Genomic DNA, 27,639 nt, shown 5'->3' with positions numbered 1-27,639 from the left:
AGGTTGTATTGTGTTTTTTACACCAACTATCTTTGAGAGAGCAACAGTTTAAAAAAATCTTAAGATCTGACAGAGCAACATCTTGGTCTCAATTCAGTCTGGGGTCATAATAGATACAGGAAACAATAAATAAAGGAAACACCAACAAAGTGTCTTAATAGGTCATTGGGTCACCACGCCAGAACAGCTTCAGTGCACCTTGGCATACAATAGATTCTACAACTGTCTGGAACTATATGCGACACCAGTCTTCCACGAGAAAATCCATAATTTGGTGCTTTGTTGGTGGTGGAAAACGTGGTCTCACGCTCCGCTCCAGAATCTCCCATAAGTGTTCATTTGGGTTGAGATCTGGTAACAGACGGCCATGGTTTAAATCGTTTTCATGCTCAGCAAAAAATTCAGTGACCATTCGTGCCCTGTGGCTGGGGGCATTGTCATCCTAGAAGAGACCACTTCCATCAGGACAGAAAGGATTCACCATAGGTTGAAGGTGATCACTCAATGGCTGTGTATTCATTGGTGTTTACCTTGTCCTCTAAAGTGGTCGAGTGGAACTAAACCATACCAGGAAAATGCACCATAACAGAACGGCCAGAACCCTCATTTACTCAAGTGCATCCTTTATTTTGACAGTTACCTGTACCATACCACAAAAAAAAGCACTTTCCAACTAGTTGCAATAGTTATGAGGCCAAACAACTGTACTCTGAAAAAACATTTTTAAAGTACCACAATATGCCATTATCACGGTTTTAATTTCAATTCAGGATTGGCAGTTAAAATGTTAAAGTCTCAAGTTAAAAACTGAGGAGTACAACTGTACTGTGGGTCTCAAGTTAATCCATTAATACGTCACGGGTAGCCACAATCCCACCAGACCTTTATGCAACACAAGAACTAACACTCAGATGTAAAAGGTAACAGTTCCTGTAAAAGTGATGATTTAGTTTTTAAAGGTTATGAGAAGCTATACCAAATCAGGGGGCCAAGATTTGTCTTTAATTTACATCTTATGAAGAGGTAAAAATTTGAGGTAGCTGACAATATACTCAGGTTGGGATTTGTAGGGTGGATAGGCATATTTGGAATGTCATGTTTAACTCTTTCAGCAACTATTTCTGTAACATTCAAGTCCAAGTCAAGTCTCACTCGGCTGATTCAACAATGCATGACAAAAGGCAAAAATACAAAATAATATATGGCACAGCATTTATAATAAAATTGCATCACCTTTAAGGTACATACACTATATATACACAAAAGCATGTGGACACCCCTTCAAATTAGTGTTCGACTATTTCAGCCACACCCGTTGCTGATAGGTGTATAAAATCAAGCACACTGCCATGCAATCTCCATAGACAAACATTGGCTGTGGAATGTCCTTACTGAAGAGCTCAGTGACTTTCAACGTGGCACAGTCATAGGATGCCACCTTTCTAACAAGTCAGTTTGTCAAATTTCTGCCCTGCTAGAGCTGACCCGGTCAACTATGTGCTGTTATTGTGAAGTGGAAACGTCTTGGAGCAACAACGACTCAACATGACAACGTGCCCGTGCACAAAGTGAGGTCCATACAGAAATGGTTTGTCGAGATCGGTGTGGAAGAACTTGACTGGCCTGCACAGAGCCCTAACCTCAACCCCATCGAACACCTGCACTGTTGGAGCTAGAAACACAAGCATTTCGCTACACCTGCAATAACATCTGCTAAACACGTGTATGTGACAAATAAAATTTGTTTTGACACCTTTGGGATGAATCAGTGCCCTACCTCACTAATGCTCTGTGGGTGAATGGAAGCAAGTCCCCGCAGCAATGTTCCGACATCTAGTAGAAAGCCTTCCCAGAAGAGTGAAGGTTGTTATAGCAGCAAAGGAGGGGGGGCAACTCCACATTAATGCCCATGATTTTGGAATGAGATGGTCTAAGAGCAGGTGTCCACATACTTTGTCATGTAGTGTATTTACCTAACTATACACCAATCCGTTTACAATCTAGATTGCACAGTAACTTTGATGAGATACAGGTCAATATTTTATTAACATAAAGCTGGAGTGGGCATTGATTGGCATTTAAACCCATTAATAGGAGGGGGGTTCTTTAAGCATGAGAAACCAGCAGAGCTTACGGTCATCTCTTCAACTCCACAAACACTGTCTAGGCCAATGTTTGACACCAAAACACATTGTCACTCAACCCGGTGCATTAAGAAGTGTTTCTGTCCTTGTCGCAATGTAAAATCACAGTAAACGATAAAACCATCTCGCTGGACAAAAGACCGATCCCTAATCGTAGAAACAGAACTGTGTTCAACGTGGTTGAAGGATATACCCTGCATGGCTCCATGTCGGCTGCTGCTGGTTGAGGTTGTAGTTTAGGGGCCATTAGGGGGGCTCATGTTGGAGTCTCTTTCAGACAGTCACATGCTGCTGTCCTGCAGGAGAGGCTCTATGTCCTCTTCGCTGGCAGGCAGGGGGTTTAAACTCTGGAGGTTGTTGCTGGTGCTGATTTTGCGCGTGTCCGTGTAGGTCTTCACTGCCATACTGTGGTGGTCAGGGATGAAGATGGCCACAAGGAAAGCCAGCAACACTAAACAGGCTCCGAACAGGAAGGGCGGACCGGGAATGGTCGGTTTCTGAAAGAAAATTCACAATAACTGTTACCAAAATGAACCGCTTGCATGTACAATGCATTCGTTAAGTATTCAGACCCCTTGACCTTTTCCACATTGTGTTACGTTACAGTGTTATTCTAAAATGGATTGAATTGTTCCCCCCCCCCCTCATAAATCAACACTCAATACCCCATAATAACAAAGCAAAAACAGGATTATATTTTTTGCAAATGTATCAAATAAAAAACTTACACTTTTACATAAGTATTCAGACCCTTTACTCAGTACTTTGTTGAAGCACCTTTGGCAGCGATTACAGCTCCGAGTCTTCTTGGGTATGACGCAACAAGCTTGGCACACCTGTATTTGGGGACTTTCTCCCATTCTTCTCTGCAGATCCTCCTCTCAAGCTCTGTCAGGTTGGATGGGGAGCGTCGCTGCATAGATATTTTCAGGTCACTCCAGAGATGTTCGATTGGGTTCAAGTCCGGGCTCTGGCTGGGCCACTCAAGGACATTCAGAGACTTGTCCTCTAGCCACTCCTGTGTTGTCTTGGCTGTGTGCTTAGGATCGTTGTCCTGTTGGAAGGTGAACCTTCAAGCCAGTCTGAGATCCTGAGCGCTCTGCAGCAGGTTTTCAAGGATCTCTCTGTACTTTGCCTCAATCCTGACTAGTCTCCCAGCGCCTGCCGCTGAAACACATCTTCACAGCATGATGCTGCCACCACCATGCTTCACCGTAGGGATGGTGCCAGGTTTCCTCCAGACGTGACGCTTGGCATTCAGGTCAAAGAGTTCAATCTTGGTTTCATCTGACCAGAGAATCTTGTTTCTCATGGTCAGAGTCTTTAGATGCCTTTTGGCAAACTCCAAGCGGGCTTGTCATGCATCTTTTACTGAGGAGTGGCTTCCGTCTGGCCACTCAACCATAAAGGCCTGATTGGTGCAGTGCTGCAGAGATGGGATAACCTTCCAGAAGGACAACCATTTCCCCAGAGAAACTCTGGAGCTCTGTCAGAGTGACTGTTGGGTTCTTGGTCACCTCTCTGCCCAGTTTGGCCGGGCAGCCAGCTCTAGGAATAGTCTTGGTGGTTCCAAACTTCTTCCATTTAAGAATTATGGAGGCCACTGTGTTCTTGGGGACCTTCAATACTGCAGAAATGTGTTGGTACCCTTCCCTAGATCTGTGCTGACACAATCCTCTTGGAGCTCTATGGACAATTCCTTTGACCTCATGGCTTGGTTTTTGCTCTGACATGCACTGTCAACTTTGGGACCGTATATAGACATGTGTGTTCCTTTCCAAATCATGTCCAATCAATTGAATTTGCCACAGGTGGACATCTCAAGGATGATCAATAGAAACAAGATGCACCGGAGCTCAACTTCGAGTCTCATAGCAAAGGGTTTGAATACTTATGTGAATAAGGTATTTCGGCTTTTGCTTTTTCATTATGGGGTAGTGTGTGTAGATTGATCAGGATTTTTGATTTATTTAATCCATTCTAGAATAAGGCTTTTACATAACCAAATATGGAAAAAGGGAAGGGGTCTGAATACTTTTGTAATGCAGTGTATGTATTGATGATAGGTTTTACTTTGATAATGATTATTTTAACCATCATCAAAAAGTAGAAGAAGCTTCTCTTAATGGGATAACTTTGTTTTTCTAATCCAACTCCATAAAATAATACTGTTTCTTAGCCAACAGAAGGGTTTTTTGTGCTCTAAGGGCCTAAAGCAAACTGACTATCACATTCACCATCACAGCTGTACTCATATGATCTCAGAGTTACACAGCCATGAAATTAAAGATGTAAGCGTATTCTGGGCTCTGTACCTCGCTGGGCTCCTGAGATGTGCTTTTGTTTCTTCCTGTCATAGGGTCAAGCTCGTTCAGCTCCACGTTGAACAGGAAGAATATGAAGCCGTACAGAGCTGGACCCAGCCCATTGCATAGGCCTCTGATACCCGTAATCATTCCCTGGACACATCCTGTAAGCGTAACAAAACCAGATTTTACTCTGACGGCACAGATAAACTCACAATTCACCTCCTTTCAGACACCTCAGGTAGAAAGGGTACAAAAAGCATAATGCCTGTTATGGTGAAAGGGAGAACAAGGTAGAGATTACATAGACCAAGGCTTGAATCAGTTGTCACATGTCAGCTGTTGCTCTTTAGTTGGTCAGTGGCAGTGACCTCTGCAGCTCCGTGTAAGGGCAATGTGTGGAGGGGAAAAGGTAGAGCCACAGAGAGGAGACTGGTGTTGTCTTACCTTGCTGATCAGAGGCTGCTATCCGGGACACCAAAGCACTGACTGCAGGGAAGGTGATACTGGACATGGCTGCGACTGTACCCGCAGCCCACATCATCCTGAAAGGCAGGAGGTCCCACAGTGGGGTTAGAGCTATTTCACACGGACAATGGACAAATCCCCTCCACACTCACGCGGTGCCAACACTTGGACAGCTGGACAACACTAAAGACTAAAAGACCAACCCTATGTATTCTAGCACGTATGAGATATCATTTTGGCTGTGAATCAGACACAAACTTACCATGGTTCTGATCCAAAGCCATACCAGGCTAACTGGAACAGCTGAAACCCCAGTCCAAGTAACACTGTGTTTTTATTCCCGATAGTTCTCATAAAATAGGTTAAGAGCAATGTCTGTTAAAAGAAAAGGGAAGAGGAAAAATGACAGTAAATCCAAAAGTATATGTAGTCTTCATTATCTTTTAATAGTTTACCGAGGTAAATATTGACGTGGAACATCGTAAATAGTGACACTTTTCACAGTTGATGAATAGAGGAAATACTAATATAGCAACAAAATACCTGAGCGATAATAGAGAGGATCCCGACCATTGCTATAAAAGCAGCAATTGCCGCAGGCGAGAATTCAATAACCTGAAAAGGAACGCAAAGCACAGTGCATCTCAGATTACACAGCGTGGATAAAAGTGAAGTATACACGTCACCCTCCCCATATCCAATTAATTTAGACAAGGCAGATGCAATGTTGCCAATTGAGTGACTTTGTTGCTAATCCTATGCAAGTTCAGACCCCTCCAGTGACTTTTATTGGTTCTAGTGACAAATTCAGCTACTTTTCAGGGTGCCTTTGGGAAGTTTTGACACGAGGGCTTTGCACACTAAATTCTGCCGCAAATGAGAGATGGATTTACAGCAACGACACACACACCGGCTGAGAAGCACACGGGGAGAGGATGTGCGGCGAGAGAGGGTGCGAAAACGGGGACTGCAGCTATGCCGCAGCAAGCCAAATTTGTGCTGTGACATCGTCACAGAAATGGCAAAACATCTAGAGACTTCTAGCGACAAATCAAGGAGCCAATAGCGAAACTCACCGCAAAATTATTGGCAACACTGGTCAGATAACATTACATAATGATTGATAACAATGCTAGAATGACTTAAGACTTCCCATGATGCTTATAATTGACTTATAACCAGTCGCACCTGTCGCAGGTAGAGGAAGAAACTGGAGTACTGGCCTGCCTCTGGCAAGTAGGACAGGAACACTGTGACACATATAAGCAACACTGTCGGGTCCTTTCCCACTCGCCTAAGAGACTGGACAAATGACATGGGAGGAAGAAAAACCAAGTGGTCAACATTCAGTATCACAGTGAAATTCTAAACATATTGAACAGCTGTAAGACTTGAGGCTAATTTGTACCCAACCAACATACGCAAGAACGCAAAACGACGATCCTGCGTAGCCAAAATACGCAGACGTATGCAGCCCTTCAATTTTTTACTCCGCAAAATGGCCATTTTACGGAGCTAATTGCCTTCTTGCATTGTATATGTACATACGGTATAACAGTTCATTCAATTTGGGTAAGGTTATGTCAATGTCACTCACAGCAAAGGGGTCAGCTTGCTCCCAAGAGATAGGCGACCCCCAGGACGTGAGTCTCATTTTGTCTGGGAGAGATTCTGGCACGACCAAAAGGACAAAGGCGATATCCACCACTGCGATGATAGTGGCCACTAGCACCACCAAACTGTCGCCGTAATTTGCAGAAAGGTAGGCACCGATGGCGGGACTCGTGACCAAACTGGCGGCAAACGTTGCTGACACCTGAAGCAGAAGGGGAAGGTGGAACATCCTCAACATTTGTGTGTTAATTTATTTGATCCTCTTTAACATATAAGTCATAAGGGTGGTGGGGGATAAGGCGTTAAGACAGACAAGAGCCATTACCAGTCCATATGCGGTGCTTCTTTCATGTTCTTCAGTGATGTCAGCAACATATGCAAATATTACAGAGAAAGTCACAGCGAAGACACCAGAGACTGATATCATGGCAAAATACCACCTGTAGAGAAACATTCAAAAGTAAAAATCTCACTCAAAACAGAGGAAATGTCACATATATTCAACACTGATAGAAATGTATAGTTGAAAACAATGTTGAAAACAAAGTTGTGTTTAAATTCTGCAGCAAAGATACATTTGTCTCAGTGTGAGAAGGTAAGCATCAGCAGAAAACACATAGGGAGAATCTCAATTTCATTCTCTTCTTTCCTCCTTCTCAAAACCCATTGGAGGAGAAGATCAGAGGGGAGGGACCTATGGCTTTCTCATCCAATAGGTTTTGAGAAGGAGGCGAAGAGAGAGGACATGAGGAGTATGCAATTGATATTTTCCCATTGCGCACATACGACCCTTGTTCCCAGCAGGTTCGCAGTCAGAAGCCACGGAGAACGCTGTAGAGATCACTCACATGAGAAGCATGTGACTGAGCACAAAGGGTGCTATGTCTACCGGTGCCTCTTACCATGGGCTTATCCTCATTAGGGGGATTGGGGCACAGGTGAAGAACACTGTAACCAGCAGGAAGGACTTCCTGCCCCAAACATCTGATAAGGCACCTATCAGAGGGGCACTCAGGAAAGACAGCAACCCCTACACACGACACAGGGGGGTGGGTAAAATGTCATCACAATGCTACGCCAAAAATGCATCAAGCACGAGACCTATATGGGAAGGCGTTTGACACAACTCAATGTAGGTGTGAAAGAGCTACATTACCAGTTTTAAAATTGCTCACCTAAGCACATAAAGAGTGTGACATAGCTAACTGAAGTATAGTAACATGGGGTCTTCCTGTGGGTAGTAAATGCAGCACAAAGACGATCATGACAAAGACGATCATGACCAAGCCGTAGGCAGACCTGGGTTACCAGGCAAGCTCAAGCTCTGTGATTTTGACTGACAACCATCTCTATGTCATACATGAAAATAAGTTATATTACTATGCTGTAATACTGAGCTCTTTTCACCATTGACTAATGCTGATCTGAACAAACCAGATTGTCTTTTTGCCTATGCCTAGTAGAAACTTGACAAACAGGTTTTCCCCCCTGCACCTCTCAAAGTGAGCATAGTGACCAAATATCCTCTCATCGCAACTTTGAAATAAAAGTTCCTAATTAAAAAAAATATATAGTAAACATTGATTCTTAAAAGCAACCCAAATGAAAATGCCTCTTACCTTAACACCTTGAATCAGACCATTCATGAGAAATGTGTGCTGGGGGAATGTTTCATGAAGAACCTGGAGGACAGAGGAAGGAGACAATATAAATACCCTTGTTAGGTCATTTGCAAAGTCTCTACAGATAATGCTGTCATTTATTCATGACCTTTGGGGCACTGAGGAGGGCGCACGTCTTGCCGCTTCCTGCTCGACTTTGCTTTTATTAATTGGTATTTTTTGCATTATGACTGTGTTTGCTCAGAATGTTTGTGCAATAATTTCCTACGAGCGACAAACTTATGGATCATGAATCAGAAGCTACAGACTTATTGCTCAGCCTCCCAGATCTGGAATAATAAATGTCTCGCACAGCTGGCTTACCTGTTGCTCCTGGCCGAGACGACAGAAGGCAATGCCGGTGACGAAGAAGAAGAACGAAAGGGGGACTCCAAGCAAAGCTGAAAAGACAGGCTACATGGCCTCCTCTTTCTAGCATCCTGATGGCTAATGTCCAATCGCTGGAAAATGAACTTTGTGAACTCAGAACAAGGCTTCAAATTGTAGAGGGACATCAGGGAATGCTGAGTCTTGGTTTTTACAGAGACATGGCATATGGACAATTCACTTGACTCTGTTATTCAACCAGACAACTTTTCAATTTTCCGTTTTGATTGAACGCAGGCTTCTGGTAAGAGTAGGGGGAGGCATAGGCTTCCTCGTCAACAGTTCATGGTGTACCGAAGTTAAAAACATTTCAAGCTCCTGTTCACCCTACCTGGAGTTTTTGGTGCTAAAATTCGGACCCCACGACATGCCGAGGGAATTCACATGCGTTATTAGCACAGCTGCGTACAAGCAAACATCAAAGCGGCCCTCAGCGAACTGTACAAGAAAATTGGCCAGCAAGAATCCTCTCACCCGGAAGAAGTCTTTATGGACGGGGGAGATTTTAACAAAGCAAGTTTATTATTTTATTATTTCAAAGTATCACCAAAATGATTCCGGGACCACAAGAGGAAACAACGTGCTGGACCATGTGTACACAAACATCTGTGATGCATATAGAGCCTTCCCCGCCTCCACAACGGTCAATCAGATCACGTCTCTCTGTTCCTACTCCCTGCCTAGAAGCAGCAACTCAAGAGGGAGCCACCAACACAAAGAATAGTGAAGTGCTGGACAGAGGCAGACTCAATGCTGTAGGAGTGTTTAAGAATATTAATTGGAATATGTTCAAAGATTCATTCACCCAGGACTCATCCATCAATATTGAGGAATATACATTGTCAGTCACAGGCTTCATTATGTAATGTGTTGATGATGTACTTGCAAAAACAATCCGGACATACCCCAACCAAAACCCTGGAAGAACAGAGAAATCCGTACCATGCCGAGAGCCCATACTGCAGCATTCAATGTCAGCAGCGTGAACCCCAACAATTCGGTGGCGTGCGACGCGTACAAGGCAAGCATGAACGAGCTCTACAAATCCTTGAGGGATGCAAAAAGGCACTACAAACTCAAATTTAAAATCGATGTTTGACAACTCAGACTCGCAACGCATGTGGCAAGGAATACAGGCTATCACGGACTATAAAGGCAAATCTAGCTGTGTGGTGCCCTCACTCTCAGACAAAATTAACAAAATCTATGCACTCTTCGAGGCAGACAATACTGAGCAATCCTGGAAGACTCTCGCTGCTCCGGAACCAGATGTTTTTGCTCTCCAAGTCTGACGTGAGGAACTCATGAGTGAATACACAAAGCCGCCGGCCCAGATGGCATCCCTGGCCACGTCCTCAGAGTGTGCGCTGACCAGGGGGCGTCTTCTCTGCCATCTTCAACCTGTCCCTGTCCCATGCTGTAGTCCCCCCACTTGCTTCAAGGAGACCACCTTCATCCCAGTGCCTAAGAAAAACAAGCTGACATGCACAAATGACTATCGCCCAGTCGCACTCACCGGTCATCATGAAGTGCTTCAAGAGGCTGGTCATGGCTCACACCAAGGCCAACATTCCAGGCACACTGGACTCACTCCAATTTGCCTACCGCTCCAACAGATCCATGGAAGATGTCATTACAACCATTATTCATACGGCCCTAACACATCTGAACAAGAGGAACACCTATGTGAGAATGCTGTTCATTGACTACAGTTCAGCATTCAACACTATTGTTCCCTCTAAGGTCAGAGCCCCGACTCTGGACACTACCCTCTAAAACTGAACGCTGGAATTCCTGATGGGCAGAACACAGGTTGTGAGGAATAGCAACAGACCCTCCTCCATACAGACTCTTAACACGTGGGCCAGCATCCACATCAAAGAGGACTTGACATGGACCAACACCACCACTCGTCGAGGGTGCAACAGCACCTTTACTTCCTAAGGCAGGCTGAAGAAATGTGGCATGCCACCCCGGGTCCTCTCCAAATACTACCGCTGCACCATCGAGAGCATCCTGACCAGTTGCATCGCAGCCTGGTACCGGAATTGCTCCGCTAACGACCGCCAGCGGGTGGTGAACACTAGGCTTGGGTGGTATGCTGTATACCAAGGTATTTGAAAATAGCCACGGGATGGTTTTTCAATACCGGTAAAACTATTTATTACATGTTTTTCTATACATTTTAATATTTGTAGCTACTTTTGAAGTAAATACCTGCAGTCAACTTGTGCAATATATGAATATAGAAGATAAAGCAGATTGCGTTCTCCATCTCAACTGTCACATTATGAAGCATACCGTAGTTCCCCAGAACATTTGAGCCAGTCACGTGTTTGTTTGTAAATAGCTGGAGAAAGCGGAAGCAGATGAGTACAGCTGTTTATTGACAGCAGTTGCGTTTTATATTGAAAGTCTGTTTTTTTTTTTGTTTCAATAGACTGTTCAGGGACGTGCAACTATAGTTTTCCATTACAGAAAGTACTTTAGTGCAACACAATTGGCAGAAAATAGTCATTTTCATCAGATGACAACAGAAGTGCAACGCTATTTGGCTGGATGTAGGCTAAATTAGCTTACAATGAAAAAGCAATGTATTTTTTTGCTAAATCAATGCACGGCCATCATATTTCAGTTGATCACAGAAAGAATGTAGCCGGCTTGCATTTTACAGGAGAAAAGTTGGCTGGCCACACCTAGAAAAGTAGCTACACAGTCAGAGCGCTGTCTGCTGATAGAATGCCCGTTTTTGAATTCTCATCCCAGTGGAGAAGTGCAAAAAAAGCACAAAGTTGTCTGATGCCGAGAAGAAAGATATTTATGCGTTTTAACTTTTTTTCCCAGTGTGAAAAACAAAGAATTCTACATTAAAGCAACCCTTAAGTTTAACTTTCTAGTTATCTAAGTAAGTGGCTGAATTAATAAGGTGACGGGGCATCATATTGTTTTGGCTTTCTGTCGTGTTTGAGAAGTCAAAGCCCTTTGGATGAATTGTCTTTTGATTTCCTTGCATTTTTTCTCCTCTCCGTTCTCGGCCTGTCTGCTCTTTCGCCATCTTCTCCAGGCAGGCCCATTGCCCTAACAACTCCAGACTCCACACAGACACAGCATGTACACATGCTGCTCCATAGCCAGTACTGTTAATTTGCACAATGTCTCTTGTTCACATTCACATGTAAAATGTCCAAACTCACCAATAATGACATTTGGTAGCACCTACCTATTTACAGTGCATTCGGAAAGTATTCAGACCCCTTGACTTTTTCCAGATTTTGTTTCATTACAGCCTTACTCTAAAAATTGTTTTTTTATTATCAATCTACACAATACCCCATAATGTCAAAGCAAAACAGTTTGTTAGACATTTTTAAAACTGAAATATCACATGTACATATGTATTCAGACCCTTTGTCAGTACTTTGTTGAAACACCTTTGGCAGTGATTACAGCCTAGAGTCTTCTTGGGTATGACGTTAAAAGCTTGGCACACCTGTATTTGGGGAGTTTCTCCCATTGTTTTCTGCAGATCCTCTCAAGCTCTGTCAGGTTGGATGGGGAGCGTCACTACACAGCTATTTTCAGGTCACTCCAGAGATGTTCATTCGGGTTCAAGTCCGAGCTCTGGCTGGGCCACTCAAGGACATTCAGAGACTTGTCCAGAAGCCACTCCTGTGTTGGATTGGCTTGGCTGTGTGCTTAGGGTAATTGTTCTGTTGGAAGGTGAACCACTTCCCCAGTCTGAGGTCCTGAGCAGGCTTTCATCAAGGATCTCTCTGTACTTTGCTCCATTCATCTTTCCCTCGGTCCTGAGAAGTCATCAGACTAGAGAATCTTGTTTCTCATGGTCTGAAAGTCCTTTAGGTAACTTTTGGCAAACTCCAAGTGGGCTGTCATAGGGAGTGGCTTCAGTCTGGCCACTCTACCATAAAGGCCTGATTGGGGGAGTGCTGCAGAGATGGTTGTCCTTCTGGAAGGTTCTCCCATCTCCACAAAGGAACTCTGGAGCTCTGTCAGAGTGACCATCGTGTTCTTGGTCACCTCCTTGACCAAGGCCCTTCTTCCCCGATTTCTCAGTTTGGCCGGGCGGCCAGCTCTAAGAGTCTTGGTGGTTCCAAACTTCTTCCATTTAAGAATGATGGAGGCCACTGTGTTCTTGGGGACCTTCAATGCTGCAGAAATGTTTTGGTACCCTTCCACATATCTGTGCCTTGACACAAACCTGTTTCGGAGCTATAGGGAAAATTAATTTGACCTCATGGCTTGGTTTTGGCTGACATGCACGGTCAACTATTGGACGTTATATAGAAAGGTGTGCGCCTTTCCAAATCATGTCCAATCAATTGAATTTACCACAGGTAAACATCTCAAGGATGAATAATAAAACTGTCTCCTGTGTTAAAATAAAATAAAATATCAAACTTAAAACTTGGGTGTCTGGTGTGTTTACTTACAGTCAGCATTGGTGTTGTAAGCAGCCCCCAAGCAAAGAACTCTAGAAAGATGACCACAACTGCATGGGACACCTTGGCACGGTTGGTGGTGTGCTGCAATGGGAAGATAGTGACAGAGGCTGTTTAGGACATTCCACGGTGCAAAATAGCAGTGCCTGATCTGTAATAACAACATTGAGCAAGAACTTGCCACACCCTTCCTTGTTGTTTTAAAAGTGAAAATATGTCAACGTGGGGAGATGCTACAATAGGGGGACTACTGCCACGTTCAGGTCATGTCGGAAACTCGGGACCTCAGAATGAAAGTTATTGTAAGTTAGTTACGTAGACTCTTAAAGCTTCCTATTGCTTGATTCTGATGAATATTAATGGAAGGAGTTACCTTGGAAATGCAAATGTGCAAATGATAAATCAATATCAAGATTGCAATTCCTTTCCCTCAATGGGTGACAAAATTCAAATTGAAATGCTAAATAAATTGCATTATCATTTTCATGATTGAGTACGCATGTCTGCCAATTTGAAAAAGAAAAATGTCTGACATTTAATTCCCATGGTACTAACCAGTACAACACTGACACGTTTAAAAATCTAACGTAAATGCGTAAATGACAAATCATTTCTCATGTTTGCCATTTAATTGCATTGTTGTGATAACATGAATTGTGACAAATCTAATGAATTCTCAACCGGCAATTGACAATGCTTTTCCATACTCTGTGTGGTTTAAGACTGTCAAAATTCAAATGATCAAATTCAATAAATCAATCGCAATTCTTCATTTTGCAATTTAGTTTAGGTTATCGGTTTTGACTTGTGGGCGGGTTTTTGTAACATGAGGCGGAAGAGGTTGCCTATGCTTGTTGGGAACAGTCACTTTTAGTCATAGTTGTATCGATGTGGCGTGTTTTTAGGCAACAACAGCCAGTGTCCAGCCAGTTGTCCAGGCAACAACAGCCAGTGTGAAACCCCACAGATGAAGAAAAACAGACAATGTGCACAAGGAGTTTGCAAGAAGGGACTATAAATCTCAGTGGAGGGGACACAGGGAGCTAGTAGCTAGCTAATATAGCTAATTGGCTATTACAAGTACAGTGCGGAGAAAGTTTGTGAACCCCTTATCATTTTCACATATTTCAAACCTAAAATGTTAGATCATAATCTATGTCCTAATAATAGATAAAGATAACCGGATTAAACAAATTACACAAAAACATGATACTTTTTCAACATTTATTTATCCACAAATGATTCAACATGCAATATCCATGTGTGAAAAAGTATGTGAACCCCTGGTTTTAAGGGGAAAATTAGAATTGGGTGTTTAAATAATTTCATGGGGGCTCGTCACCACATTAGCTCTTTGAGATATATTGGCATCGAACATGTTAAGACTCCTAAGAGGGGGGAAGATACTGATAATCTATTATTGAAGAAGAGAATTGTAATGGATTGGATTCACCATGTGTACCATGTCTCCTAGAGGTCTGAACCAAGAGTTTGATATCTGACCATTTTTTACATGAATATGTCACTTTGATTTGTCTCGTCTTCCAGGTCATCTACTTGGACATTTTGTAATTATCTGGAACTACTACATGTACCCATCTCATTGTTACCAAATTATTAGAGATACACAAATAGTTTTTGCACCCAACATACGTCATGTCTGCAATGGTCATGTGAGGTGAAATGTGTATATTTTGGGATGTGAGCACCCAGTTTGTGTGTTTGTCCTGAGGAAGATCCGTTATGGATCGAAACTTTGTCAATAAGCGGTGATTTGGGAGCTTTAACAGTGTGGGGGAATTACTGTTCTTTACTAGAATTCTTTATGAGCCCAGCACCTACAGTACCAGTCAAAAGTTTGGACACACCTACTCATCCAGGGTTTTTCTTTATTTGTACTATTGTCTACATTGGTCTAATAATAGTGAAGGCATCAAAACTATGAAATAACACATATGGAATCATGTAGTAACCAACAAAAACAAAAAAAGTGTTAAATCTAAATACATTTTATATTTGAGATTCTTCAAAGTAGCCACCCTTTGCCTTGATGACAGCTTTGCACACTCTTGGCATTCTGTATTGTCATGTGTTGTTGCCTTGCTATGTTGTTGTCTTAGGGTCTCTATGTAGTGTTGTCTCTCTTATCGTAATGTGCATTTTGTCATATATTTTTAATCCCAGCCCTCGTCCCCACAGGAGGCCTTTTTCCTTTTGGTAGGCCGTCATTGTAAATAAGAACTTGTTCTTAACTGACTTGCCTAGTTAAATAAAAGGTTAAACACAAAATAAAAACATTAAATAAAAATGCTCTCAACCAGCTTCATGAGGTAGTCACCTAGAATGCATTTCAATTAACAGGTGTGCCTTGTTAAGTGAATTTATTTCCTTCTTAATACATTTGAGCCAATCAGTTTTGTGACAAGGCAGGGGTGGTATACAGAAGATAGCCCTATTTAAACCAAGTCCATATTATGACAAGAACAGCTCAAATAAGGAAAGAGAAACGACCATGCATCATATCTTTAAGATATGAAGGTCAGTCAATCAGGAAAAATTCAAGAACTTTGAAAGTTTCTTCAAGTGCAGTGGCAAAAACAATCAAGTGCAAGATGAAACTGTCTCTCATGAGGACCACCACAGGAAAGGAAGACCCAGAGTTACCTCTGCTGCAGAGGATAAGTTCACTAGAGTTAACTGCACCTCAGAAATTGCAGCCCAAGTAAATGCTTCACAGAGTTCAAGTAACAGACACATCGCAACATCAGCTGTTCAGAGGAGACTGTGTGAATAAGGCCAAATTGCTGCAAAGAAAACACTACTAAAGGACACCAATAATAAGAAGATACTTGCTAGTGCAAACAAACACGACCAATGGACATTAGACTGGTGGAAATCTTTCCTTTGGTCTGATGAGTCCAAATTTAAGATGTTTGGTTCTAACCGCTGTGTCTTCTTAGTAAGACGCAGAGTAGGTGAAAGGATGATCTCCGCATGTGTGGTTCCCACCGTGAAGCATGGAGGTGGTGTTATGGTGTGGGGGTGCTTCGCTTGTGACACTGTCAGAAACGTATTTAGAATTGAAGGCACAATTAACCAGCATGGCTACCACAGCATTCTGCAGCAGTATGCCATCCCATCTGGTTTGAGCTTAGTGAGACAGTGAGATCTGTTTTTCAACAGGACAATGACCCAACACACCCCCAGGCTGCGTAGGGGCTATTTGACCTGGAAGGAGGAGAAGGAGAGTGGTTAAGTGCTGCATCAGATGACCTGGCCTCCACAATCACCCGACCTAAACCCAATTGAGATGGTTTGTGATGAGTCGGACCGCAGAGTGAAGGAAAAGCAGTCAACAAGTGCTCAGTATTTGTGGGAACTCCTTCAAGACTGTTGGAAAAGCATTCCAGGTGAAGCTGGTTGAGAGAAAGCCAAGAGTGTGCAAAGCTGTCAAGGCAAAGTATCTCAAATATAAAGTATATTTAGATTTGTTAAAGACATTTTTTGGTAACTATATGATTCCATCTGTGTTATTTCATAGTTTTGATGTCTTCACTATGATTCTACAATGTAAAGAAAAATCCTTGAATGAGTAGAGGTGAGTCCAGATATTTGACAGTACATATTTTTTATCATGGTGAACAAGAAACCAGTCTGATTCCCGCCTCTCTGAGTGGACTAATTCACCATGGAGGCTGTGGGGATGACAGTCCATCACAAGACATATGCTACTGAAATGGTATATGTTAATATTAAGTAAGAACACAGGTGCAAAACTTATAAAAATAGAGATACTTTTGAATAATTCAAGTAAACAATAAATAAACCTTTCCATTTCGGAAATTGCGTTCATTAATGAATACGATTATTTTTAACTTTGCTGTAATAAAGGCTTAAGGAGAAGTTTCTGTATTCGTATGTTTAACACTTGTATCTTTTATCAATGTTTATGATGAGTATTTCTGTTATTTGATGTGGCTCTCTGCACTTTCACCAGATGTTTGTTTGAGACAATGCATTTTTTCATTTTTTTCCATTTACCCCCTTTTTCTCCCCAATTTTGTAGTATCCAATTATTAGTAGTTACTATCTTGTCTCATCGCTACAACTCCCGTATGGGCTCGGGAGAGACGAAGGCCTAAAGTCATGCGTCCTCCGAAACACAACCCAACCAAGCCGCACTGCTTCTTAACACAGCGCGCATCCAACCCGGAAGCCAGCCGCACCAATGTGTCGGAGGAAACACCTGGTGACCTTGGTTAGCACGCACTGCGCCCGGCCCGCCACAGGAGTTGCTGGTGCGCGATGAGACAAGGATATCCCTACCGGCCAAACCATCCCTAACCCGGACGACGCTAGGCCAATTGTGCATCGCCCCACAGACCTTCCAGTCGCGGCCGGCTGCGTCAGAGCCTGGGCGCGAACCCAGTCTCTGGTGGCACAGCTAGCGCTGCAATGCAGTGCCCTAGACCACGGTTGGTGTGCTTTCGCTGTAAAGCCTATTTGAAATGGGACACTGTGGCTGGATTTACAAGAAGTTTATCTTTAAAATGGTGTAAAATACTTGTATGTTTGAGGAATTTTAATTATGGGATTCTGTTTTGAATTTGGCGCCCTGCAATTCCACTGGCTGTTGTTGAGGTGGGACGCTAGCATCCCACTTGTACCAGAGAGGTTAAAACACATAGGATGTCGATATGGAAAAATACATTTAAAAAATGTTATGAATCTATTTGTGGAAAGAACAGACGACTCTTGGGCAACTAATATTTTTTTTAGTTGGGGACAGACCTAAATAAAAGTTTAAAACGTAGGTGCACAGGTCGAGAGAAATTTGAGTAATCAAGGTGACAGGCACTAACACACTCAACATCACCTTCACACTCTTGCCTGCATCTAGCTGATGTAGGGTGTAATCATTAGGCCAACAGTTACAAACAAGTTCAGGTATGTTTACCCTTGTTTCATTCCGCTTGCTTCCGTTTAAGAAACGTTTTTCAACAGAGTCGGCGGAATTAATAAACCTGTGTTTGATCACACGCAAACACAGTTCACTTTCATAGTAGCTACAAACAGGTATGGTCCCTTTGATCGTTGTATAATTCCTTCTCGCATCTACGCGCTCTCCTCCTACTCTCATCTTTTCCCTTCGCTTGTGGACATCAGCTGTGTGTAACCAGGTGAAGAAAAGTTATCAAGTCAAATCTTAATGTTATAACCACTATACACTGCCTACATCGTTGTCACCATGTTAGTTAACATCTTAGTGAACATATCTACTAGAACTAACGTGTTAGTAAACCCGCTACAATCATGCAGTACAGTGTAGTCAGCAAGCATTTTAGCAGTTACACTGGCGGGCCCCGGTGGCAATACATTTATAAAACCTTGACTTGGAAGAGTTCTAATGTTGGATAGCCATAGCCAGCTAGCTAACATAAGATCCCAGTCTGCTTGAGTATGCTAAATTAGCTAACAGCCTTCGCAAGCTAAGTGAAAAAAATACAAAATATAGCTCTCTCGCTTCTTTCATTTTTGAACAAATTAATTTGTTCAAAACTGTTCAACTATTGACTTTCTCTGAGTAAACTACTCAACCAAATTTCATCCATTGCAGTGATAGCTAGCTGTAGCTTAAGCTTTCAGTACTAGATTCATTCTCTGAACCTTTGATTGGGTGGACAACATGTCACTGAATAATTTTGCACGCCCAATTTTTCAGTTTTTGATTTGTTAAAAAAGTTTGAAATATCCAATAAATGTCGTTCCACTTCATGATTGTGTCCCACTTGTTGTTGATTCTTCACTAAAAAATACAGTTTTATATCTTTATGTTTGAAGCCTGAAATGTGGCAAAAGGTCGCAAAGTTCAAGGGGGCCGAATACTTTCGCAAGGCACTGTATCTGGATGGTTTTTATGTTCTCTAAATAAGTGTTGTTCTACAATTAAAGGTCAAATACATTGCATTTCAAACAGTCAGCAATAATCCAATGAATTCAGGGCTTGTGAAGTTATAACTAGGCTAAATATAAGCCTTCCACAACCATAAGACCCACTAATAATTTAATTATTTTCTTAAAATAGTTTAACCTGCTTTTTTGGGGCAAAAAAAAAAAAAATCACTGATCTGGCTTTCAAGTCTATCCACGAAAATTCAAATATTTTGTTAATGTAACTAGAACCATGCATAATGCACATTCACTAAAAATGACAAACTTCTTGTAACATGCATTAGGCTATTAAAAATGAACACAGGTCTCATCAAAAATCTGTCAAACCCACCTGCTAGTGATTAGCCAGCTAATCTTTATATTTCAAGTTCAGCCTATTTGGATCTATTAGCTAGCTAACAAGGTTGAACAGTTGAATTGTTAAACACACCCTTCTGTGTGTCTCCAACTGCTTGAAAAGCATGTTAGCCTTTCCACTTCGTTCAGATGTTGAAATCAAGTGGCCTTGCAAATTATGACTTGACTTAATAAGCTAAGTTGATTGTCGCAAGAGAAAATAATTTGCACTTAACATCGCCAGAATTTTCCATCAATGGATTTTGATTGAATTTGTTTGACTGCTATGATTAAGCAATAAGGCACAAACAAGCCGACTGGATAGAGCCGTTAGCCATGGTACTGTATATTGGCCATATACCGCAGGGTGCCTTATTGCTATTATAAACTGGTTACCAACGTAAAAGTAATTGTGTCATTCCCATGGTATATGGTCTGATATGCCAACCAAACAGCATTCAGGGCTCGAACCCAGTTTATAATTATAAGTAAATCCCTTTTGCGCATGAGCATAACTATAGATAAATCTGACAGGGGAGTTTGAGTGATAAAATATGGACAGAGGATCTCAATCTCTGAGCAAGAAACACTTTGATGAACTACATTTTTTAAAAAATGTTAGGCTAATTTCTGGCCATTGTGCCATTATTATGTGCCAGCTATTAAGACTACAAACAGTTATAAATGGCCCATTTGCGAGACTGACCTGTCATTTCAATAGGCATAGGCTACCAACTAAAATCTGGGTTTACGATTGTACTTAAACTTTGCCATGGTTTGCTTAGATAGGCTACTATAGACTGAAGATGTAGGCCAAACGTAGGCAAGATGTCATCTGAACGATTTAGCAGCTTGCTTAGTTCAAAGTTACAGACTAATTTATTTGAACATGAATAGTTTGGCGATTTCAAGATAAGAAGTGCTTGTGTTTCCCAATAGCCTGCTGGAATAGGCTACTGAGAATGGGGTCATAATTTCAAATCACTGAATTAAATATTAATAATATGTTTATGAATGGAATATGCTTGTCAACAGCCAGTGTTTATTATTATTATTATTATTATTATCATCATCTTTTTTTCTTCTTTTTTTTTTTTTTACCTGGGGCCTAAATCTGACTGACTGTCTGTTACCATCAATCTAATGGATTCTAACCACTGACTGGCAATTGCGATACAGCTTTGATAACTTCCAATTTGATTAACTAAATGTGGCCATTAATAATTGCATAACACAAGGCTACAACTAGAATACACTGAAGTTATAGGCTATTTATTCAATATGTTTGTCAGCTCCAGGTAGGCTACTTGATGGCCAACAGATGAAAATATATTTATTGAGGACTTTTCCCCATAACAGAAGCAAGCGAGGGAGTTCCATAACTTCCATTTCAAGTTTCCACTTGCGCATAATGACAAGTTAAATAGTCTACCTACAACTGGTAAAAAGTTGCCGAGCATGTGTGCTGCTTTGTCTCCTCTCACTCACATGACTCAGCCAATAGTGAACTAAGCTGCATGCTCTCTCAACACACACACACACACAAATGGCGGCCGCAGTGCAACTTAGAAGTAGCCCAAAAACCTGCAACCAATACATTTTGAACGTATCCCAATTTGGCAGGAAAAACGTGAACATGGCAACCCTGGTGAAAGAGGAAGATGTGAACTCTCAACTTTGGTGTGAGAGGCAGGGGAAGAGGCTTAGAGTGTGGGCTTATTTTGTACCTAAGCTTGACGCCTGCCTTCCCGCATTTGAGACAACGACTCCCATTGTTAGGGCGGAGATGTGCCTTTCGTCATTATATACAGATCTCTGATGTAAATGGGAAGGTACACACAGCACAGGAGTTTTATTTTATCTTAATTTAACTAGGCAAGTCAGTTAAGAACAAAGTCTTATTTTCAATGACAGCCTAGGAACAGTGGGTTAACTGCCTTGTTCAGGAGCAAAACGACAGATTTTTACCTTGTCAGCTCGGGGAGTCGATCTTGCAACCTTTCGGTTACTAGTCCAATGCTCTAACCACTAGACTACCTGTCGCCCCAGTGAGTGAAGGAGACGAGACCAAAAATACAACATTAGAGCAAGTGGACGTAAGCGCTCATAAAAAAGAACAACAAAACCTACAGACATTTGTAATATCACTCAAAAACTAATTTGAATTAAATCAAATTAATCCGATATACAGTATCGCCCAGCCCGAATGGAAGTGGATGAGAACAACGAGCCTGCTAGGTTTTTTATTGAAGTCAATGTACCCAGAGGAGGATGGAAACTATCTGTCCTCTGGCTACAACATGGTGTTACCCTACAGAGTGCTGTTAAGGCTACTGTAGACCTCCATTGCAAAACAGTGTGTTTTAATAAATTATTTGGTGACGTGAATATATTTAGCATCGTTATCTAAAAATGTTTCAGAATTTTTATGAAATTCACTGAGGAAGGTCCTCCCCTGGTCCATTCACAATATCCCATAATGGCGAAGCAAAAACAGAGAAATGTTTGCAAATTTATTGCAAATAAAAACATTTACATAAGTATTCATTCCCTTTACTCAGTACTTTGTTGAAGCATCTTTGGCAGCGATTACAGCATCAATTCTTTGTCGGTATGGCACTACAAGCTTGGCACATCTGTATTTGGGGAGTTTCTTCCGTTCTTCTCTGCAGACTCAAGTTGGATGGAGAGTGTCGCTGCACAGCTATTTTCAGGTCACTCCAGAGATGTTGGATCGGGTTCATGTCCGGGCTCTGTCTGGGCCATTCAAGGACATTCATGCGTTGTCTTGGCTGTGTGCTTAAGGTCATTGTCCTGTTGGAAGGTGAACCTTCAACCCCAGTATGAGGTCCTGAGCAGGTTTTCATCAAGAATCTTTCTGTATTTTGCACCGTTCATCTTTTCTTCGATCCTGACTAGTCTCCCAGTCTCTGCTGCTGAAAAACATCCCCACAGCATGATGCTGCCACCACGCTTTACCGTAGGTATGGTGCCAGGTTTCCTTCAGACAAGGAATTCTGGAGCTCTGTTAGTGACCATCGGGTTTCTTGGCCACCTGCCTGACCAAGGCCCTTCTCCCCCTGATTGCTCAGTTTGGCCGGGTGGCCAGCTCTAAGAAGAGTCTTGGTGGTTCTAAACTTCTTCCATTTAAGAATGATGGAGGCCACTGTGTTCTTGGGAACCTTCAATGCTGCAGACATTTTTTGGTACCCTTCCCCAGATCTGTGCTTCGACACAATCCTGTCTCTGAGCTCTACAGACAATTCCTTTGAATTGCCAACTGTGGGACCATATCCAATCAATTGAATTTACCCCAGGACTCCAATCAAGTTGTGGAAACATGAAGGATGATCAATGGAAACAGGTTGCACCTGGGCATAATTTCGAGGCTCATAGCAAAAGGTCTGAATACCTACGTAAATAAGGTATTTCTGTTTCATTTTTTTTTATACATTTGCAAAAATTTCTAAAAACCTATTTTTTCTTTTTCATTATGGGGTATTGTGAGTAGATTTAATAGGGGAAATGTGTATTTAAGCAATTTTAAAATAAGGCATAACATGTGTAAAAGGAGAAGGGGTCTGAATACTTTCCGAATGCACAACTCCAGTGTATATTTGGCCTTGTGTTTTAGGTTATTGTCCTGCTAAAAGGTGAATTCATCTCCCAGTGTCTGGTGGAAAGCAGACTCCAAAGTTTTCCTCTAGGATTTTGCCTGTGCTTAGCTCTATTCTCATTATTTTTTTGTCTTGAAAAACTCAGTTCTTATCGATTACAACCATACCCATAACATGCTGCAGCCACCACAATGCTTGAAAATATGTGGAGTGGTAGTCAGTAATGTACTGTATTGGATTTACCCCAAAAGTAACACTTTGAATTCAGAACAAATAGTTAAATTGCTTTGCCACATTTTTTGCTGTATTAATTTAGAGCCATTTAGCTGCAAACAGGATGCATGTTTTGGCATATTTTTATTCTGTACAGGCTTCCTTCTTTTCACTCTGTCAGTTAGGTTAGTGTCCCGGGAAATACAGCAAAAATTGGAAGTGCCCATTTAAAAGTGTTTAAAACCAAGATACAGTCACTATGACAGGGATTTCCAAAAATTACATTGTCGGTGCGACACATTGCCGGCACGACACGTTGCCGGCTACACCACTATGTTAAGATTTCACAGCAAGTGAAACTGATATTTACTAATGATAGAGTAACTTTGATCGACAATTGTGAAACAGGCGGTTCATAAATTCCAAGTGTTATCATGTTCCTCAATTAATTCAGCGCAATTAAGCAGTAGGCCTAGGCTATCTCCACAGAGTGTGCTCAGGATGCACAGAACGCACCCAAAGTAGGCTATAGCGTTTTTGAATCATACACATTTTGTAACGACAGTCAAACAAACGTCAAATTACTAACGTTGCTAAGCTTGCTAGATAACCTCCCAACAAATGACAGAATATCCCCTATTTGGCTAAATTGAGTTGTTGATTAAACAGATCAGCTCATGAATAAAACAGGGAGATGAAGAGAGGAAATAGTTTAAATATCAAGGTATCTTAACAGGGACCAACTCTGTAAACAAACTATCCATACCTACTCTCATTCAGTCTGTTGATCACACATTCTCTACCGAAGCTCTCATATGGGCCGCAACAAGAGACAGCGGGGTAAATGTTATAACGGTATTTTGACATGACTAGGTGAGACGTGCTTTGATAATGCAAACTATGGATTACAAAATAAAGTTAGGAATTTTCATGCGATTCTGGGTTTCAAAATCAAATCAAACTTTATTTGACACATTCGCCGAATACAACAAGTGTAGACTTTACCGTGAAATGCTTACTTACAAGCCCTTAACCAACAGTGCAGAACAAGAAGAAGAAAATATTTACCAAGTAGGCTAAAATAAAAAGTTATAATAAAAAGTAACACATATACAGGGGGCACCGGTACCGAGTCAGTGTGCGGGGGTACAGGCTAGTTGAGGTAATCTGTATATGTAGGTGGGGGTGAAGTGACTATGCACAGGTAACAAACAAACAGCGAGTAGCAGCAGTATACAAAAAGGGGGAGTCAATATAAATTGTCCGGTGGCAGTTTTATGAACTATTCAGCAGTCTAATGGCTTGGGGATAGAAGCTGTTGAGGAACCTTTTAGTCCTAGACTTGGCGCTCTGGTACAGCTTGCCGTGCGGTAGCAGAGAAAACAGTATAACTTGGGTGACTGGAGTCTGACAATTTTATGGGCTTTCCTCTGACACCCCCTATTATATAGTAGGTCCTGGATGGCAGGAAGCTTGGCCACAGTGATGTAACTGGGCCGATCACACTACCCTTGTAGCGCCTTATGGTCAGATGCCGGACAGTTACCATCACCAGGCGGTGATGCAATCGGTCAGGATGCTCTCGATGGAGCAGCAATAGAACCTATTGAGGCTCTGGGGACCCATGCCAAATCTTTTCTCAGTCTCCTGAGGGGGAAAAGGTTTTGTCGTGCCCTCTTCACAACGGTCTTGACATGTTTGGACCATGATAGTTCGCTGGTGATGTGGACACCAAGGAACTTGAAACTCTCGACCCGCTCCACTACAGCCCCGTCGTTGTTAATGGGGGCCTGTTCAGCACACCTTTTCCTGTAGTCCACGATCAGCTCCTTTGTCTTGCTCACATTGAGGGAATGGTTGTTGTCCTGGCACCACACTGCCAGTTCTCTGACCTCCTCCCTATGGGCCGTCTCATCGCTGTCGGTGATCAGGGTTGTGTCGTCAGCAAACTTAAATGATGGTGTAGGAGTAGTGTTAGGCCACGCAGTCATGGGTGAACAGGGAATACAGGAGGGGACAAAGTACACACCCCTGAGGGAACCCAGTGTTAAGGATCGGCGTGGCAGATGTGTTTTTGCCTACTCTTTCACCGGGATTCAGTGGGAAAACAGCGTAGGCTTTTATAAGGCTATATAAGGCTAATACATGAGTCAATAGATAAATAATACACTTGATGTACATTATGCTAAATGTTTCTGATCAGTAGATAGATGAGTAAACGAATAAATGAGCTACCACTTCCACTTGTCCAGCCAGAGATGAATTAACCAAAGGCTTTTGGTCAGGAGTAGGACAGGGTACTACACGAGTTAAGACCAAGCAGACTTGTATAATGTGCTAGCAAAAGATTCTGCTCTACTAATATATGAGCAAATATTAGCGCTCAACTCAATTTAGCTAACATTTCTCCAGTCTGTTACCAAATATTCAAACGGAGATTTAGTGAAAACAAAAACTGACTTGGATTGATTTATCTATACATGTCCCCCACGCTTGTCTGAAAGCAATGCAATGGTGCTGTCCCAATCAAAATGGTGCTGAAATTATAATCTAGGTGACCACACACGACTATTGCTTTAAATTAGTTAACGGTTGGATATGACTTTGGGAGTTTCAGTATAAGCAAGAATTTGATACATATCTTCAATTGCATTAGTCTACTTTATTCTAACACACAATCAAAATAGCCTGCTGTCTTCTAGAAATCTAGCTTTTTTCGGGTTAATTTCTGTGATGTCGGACTGGGGCTCGGGCTTCAACTCACCGGGCATGGGTCGGACCACGATCTAATTTTCAGTTCTGATGAGAACTCTAAACTGCATTCGGTTCTCGTGTGCAGTCCGGCAGTGTCAATTATGCGTGCGCTTTGAAATTATTGCATCTTCGCGTGAAGGAAATACGCTAGTCTAAAGGCTTCGATGCAACAACCTGTTTTGATAATGTGCCATTTTACTTTTGGCCAATCTGCTGCTGCGCATGTTGTGTATTTTTTGGAATTGCGTTAGTGTGACATTGGGGGACAATTTTGTAATTTCCCAGGTCTTGTCATTACATTTTTCCAGGAAATGTGAAGAGTGGTCCCGGGATCCCGGTGTTAATCACTATTGTGGAGTAACTACAGTGTTGTTGAGCCATCCTCAGTGTTCTCCCATCACAGCCATTAAACTCTAACTGTTTTAAAGTCACCATTGGCTTCATGTCCTCTCTGGAAACTGCGTTAGGAAGGATGCCTGTATCTTTGTAGTGACTGGTTGTATTGATATTGACACAACATCCAATGTGTAATTATTAACTTTACCATGCCCAAAGGGATATTCAATGTAATTTTTTATTAATTTGTAACATTTTCGAAAAAGATCATCCCACTTTGACATTATGGGGTATTATGTGTAGGCCAGTGCCCCAAAACATCTTGATTGTATCAATTAAAAATGCACTATGCAGAAATCGCGTTGCCATTTCCTTGTTGCTAAAGTTCGAATTGTTCGCCTATTTATTTTTTTATGTGACAAAACAAGCAAATATAGTGTAGAATATCATTGTAACACCTAAACACCAGTGAAATATATTTTCCATAACCAAAAATGTTGTATTTACAGCTGTCCTATCAGTCTAAAAAAAATGATAAAGCCAAGTAATGGGATTTGCTAGTTCGCTAACGTTACATGCATAGCTCCAGACCAAAAATGTTGCTTTACTACAATGTTATGTTGGATAAAGACATTTTAGGGCACCCAGCTGTATGTTATTGTGGTAGATATAGCCACTTACTGTCATGTGTACCCTGTTCATATGACCCCGACCCTCGCCTAGCTAATCATATCAGATTGGAATTCAAGAGCACGGACAGCAAACTTTATTGCTAACGAGTTCGCAAAATGTAGCGACAAAAGCTATCTAACGTGTATGTATCGAATCATGTGAAAATACGTAGCTATATGGACACAAAAACCTCGTGAAAATACAATTGTCAAAATGGCAGAGATATTATCTAGCGAAAACAGAAGAGATAGCTAACGTTAGCTAGTAGGCTAACGTACTAGCTAGTAGCTAGTTAATAACATGCTAACTTCGACTGACTGGTAGCAACAAGATGGACAACAAGATGGACAAGATAACGTTATTGACACTTCCGGCATAGCCATACCTAACGCGTTACTAGCTAACTACAGTAGCTAGCTAAATATTGTTGAAGAATGTCCAAACGTGGGTAACGTTATTTTCACTTACAGGGGTCCCATCTCTCATGTTTCGAACCAACATGTCGTCTTTGGTCTCAGTCGGTATTTTCTCCTGGGTCAATTCACATCTTGCTGTAACGATATTTACATAAAGTCCATGCTGTGTAATATTCTTAGATACATCCGTCTCTTCCAGTTTGTCTTGATGATTATGACTATTACCCGGACTGAGTAAACTGTTGTGAGTTTTTCTGTCAGATTCTGAATTTACGTCATTACGTTCTTCTTCTTTGGTATTAT

The 27,639-nt window shown here is 41.8% G+C and overlaps 1 protein-coding gene across 1 annotated transcript; it reads right to left on the bottom strand.

The window, feature by feature from the left end:
- Positions 1 to 606: 606 nt before the first annotated feature.
- On the bottom strand, positions 607 to 27,639 carry slc71a2b (solute carrier family 71 member 2b). The gene is made up of 12 exons (XM_036980400.2): positions 27,389 to 27,639; positions 13,032 to 13,124; positions 8,152 to 8,214; positions 7,435 to 7,562; positions 6,858 to 6,972; positions 6,516 to 6,734; positions 6,107 to 6,220; positions 5,462 to 5,533; positions 5,181 to 5,293; positions 4,898 to 4,995; positions 4,460 to 4,614; positions 607 to 2,641 (listed from the first exon to the last, which is right to left on the bottom strand). Exons 1-12 carry the CDS (start codon positions 27,419 to 27,421, stop codon positions 2,426 to 2,428), a joined length of 1,419 nt encoding a protein of 472 aa, XP_036836295.2. The 5' UTR covers positions 27,422 to 27,639; the 3' UTR covers positions 607 to 2,425.

Source organism: Oncorhynchus mykiss, chromosome 6 (assembly GCF_057628025.1).
Source record: "Oncorhynchus mykiss isolate SJ-2025 chromosome 6, ASM5762802v1, whole genome shotgun sequence".
NCBI classification, from domain to species: Eukaryota; Metazoa; Chordata; class Actinopteri; order Salmoniformes; family Salmonidae; genus Oncorhynchus; species Oncorhynchus mykiss.
Note: the sequence above shows the minus strand (reverse complement) of the source record. Positions and strands in the feature narration are given on the sequence as shown.

What these genes read in the sequence shown, in the direction of transcription:
- slc71a2b (XM_036980400.2), bottom strand. Translation starts at nt 27,421, where the DNA reads ATGTTGGTTCGAAACATGAGAGATGGGACCCCT. An exon ending in AGCAAGCTGACCCCTTTGCT is followed by an intron (nt 6,221 to 6,515) that starts GTGAGTGACATT and finishes TCATTTGTCCAG; the next exon opens with TCTCTTAGGCGAGTGGGAAA. An exon ending in CATCTCAGGAGCCCAGCGAG is followed by an intron (nt 2,642 to 4,459) that starts GTACAGAGCCCA and finishes ATTTTCTTTCAG; the next exon opens with AAACCGACCATTCCCGGTCC.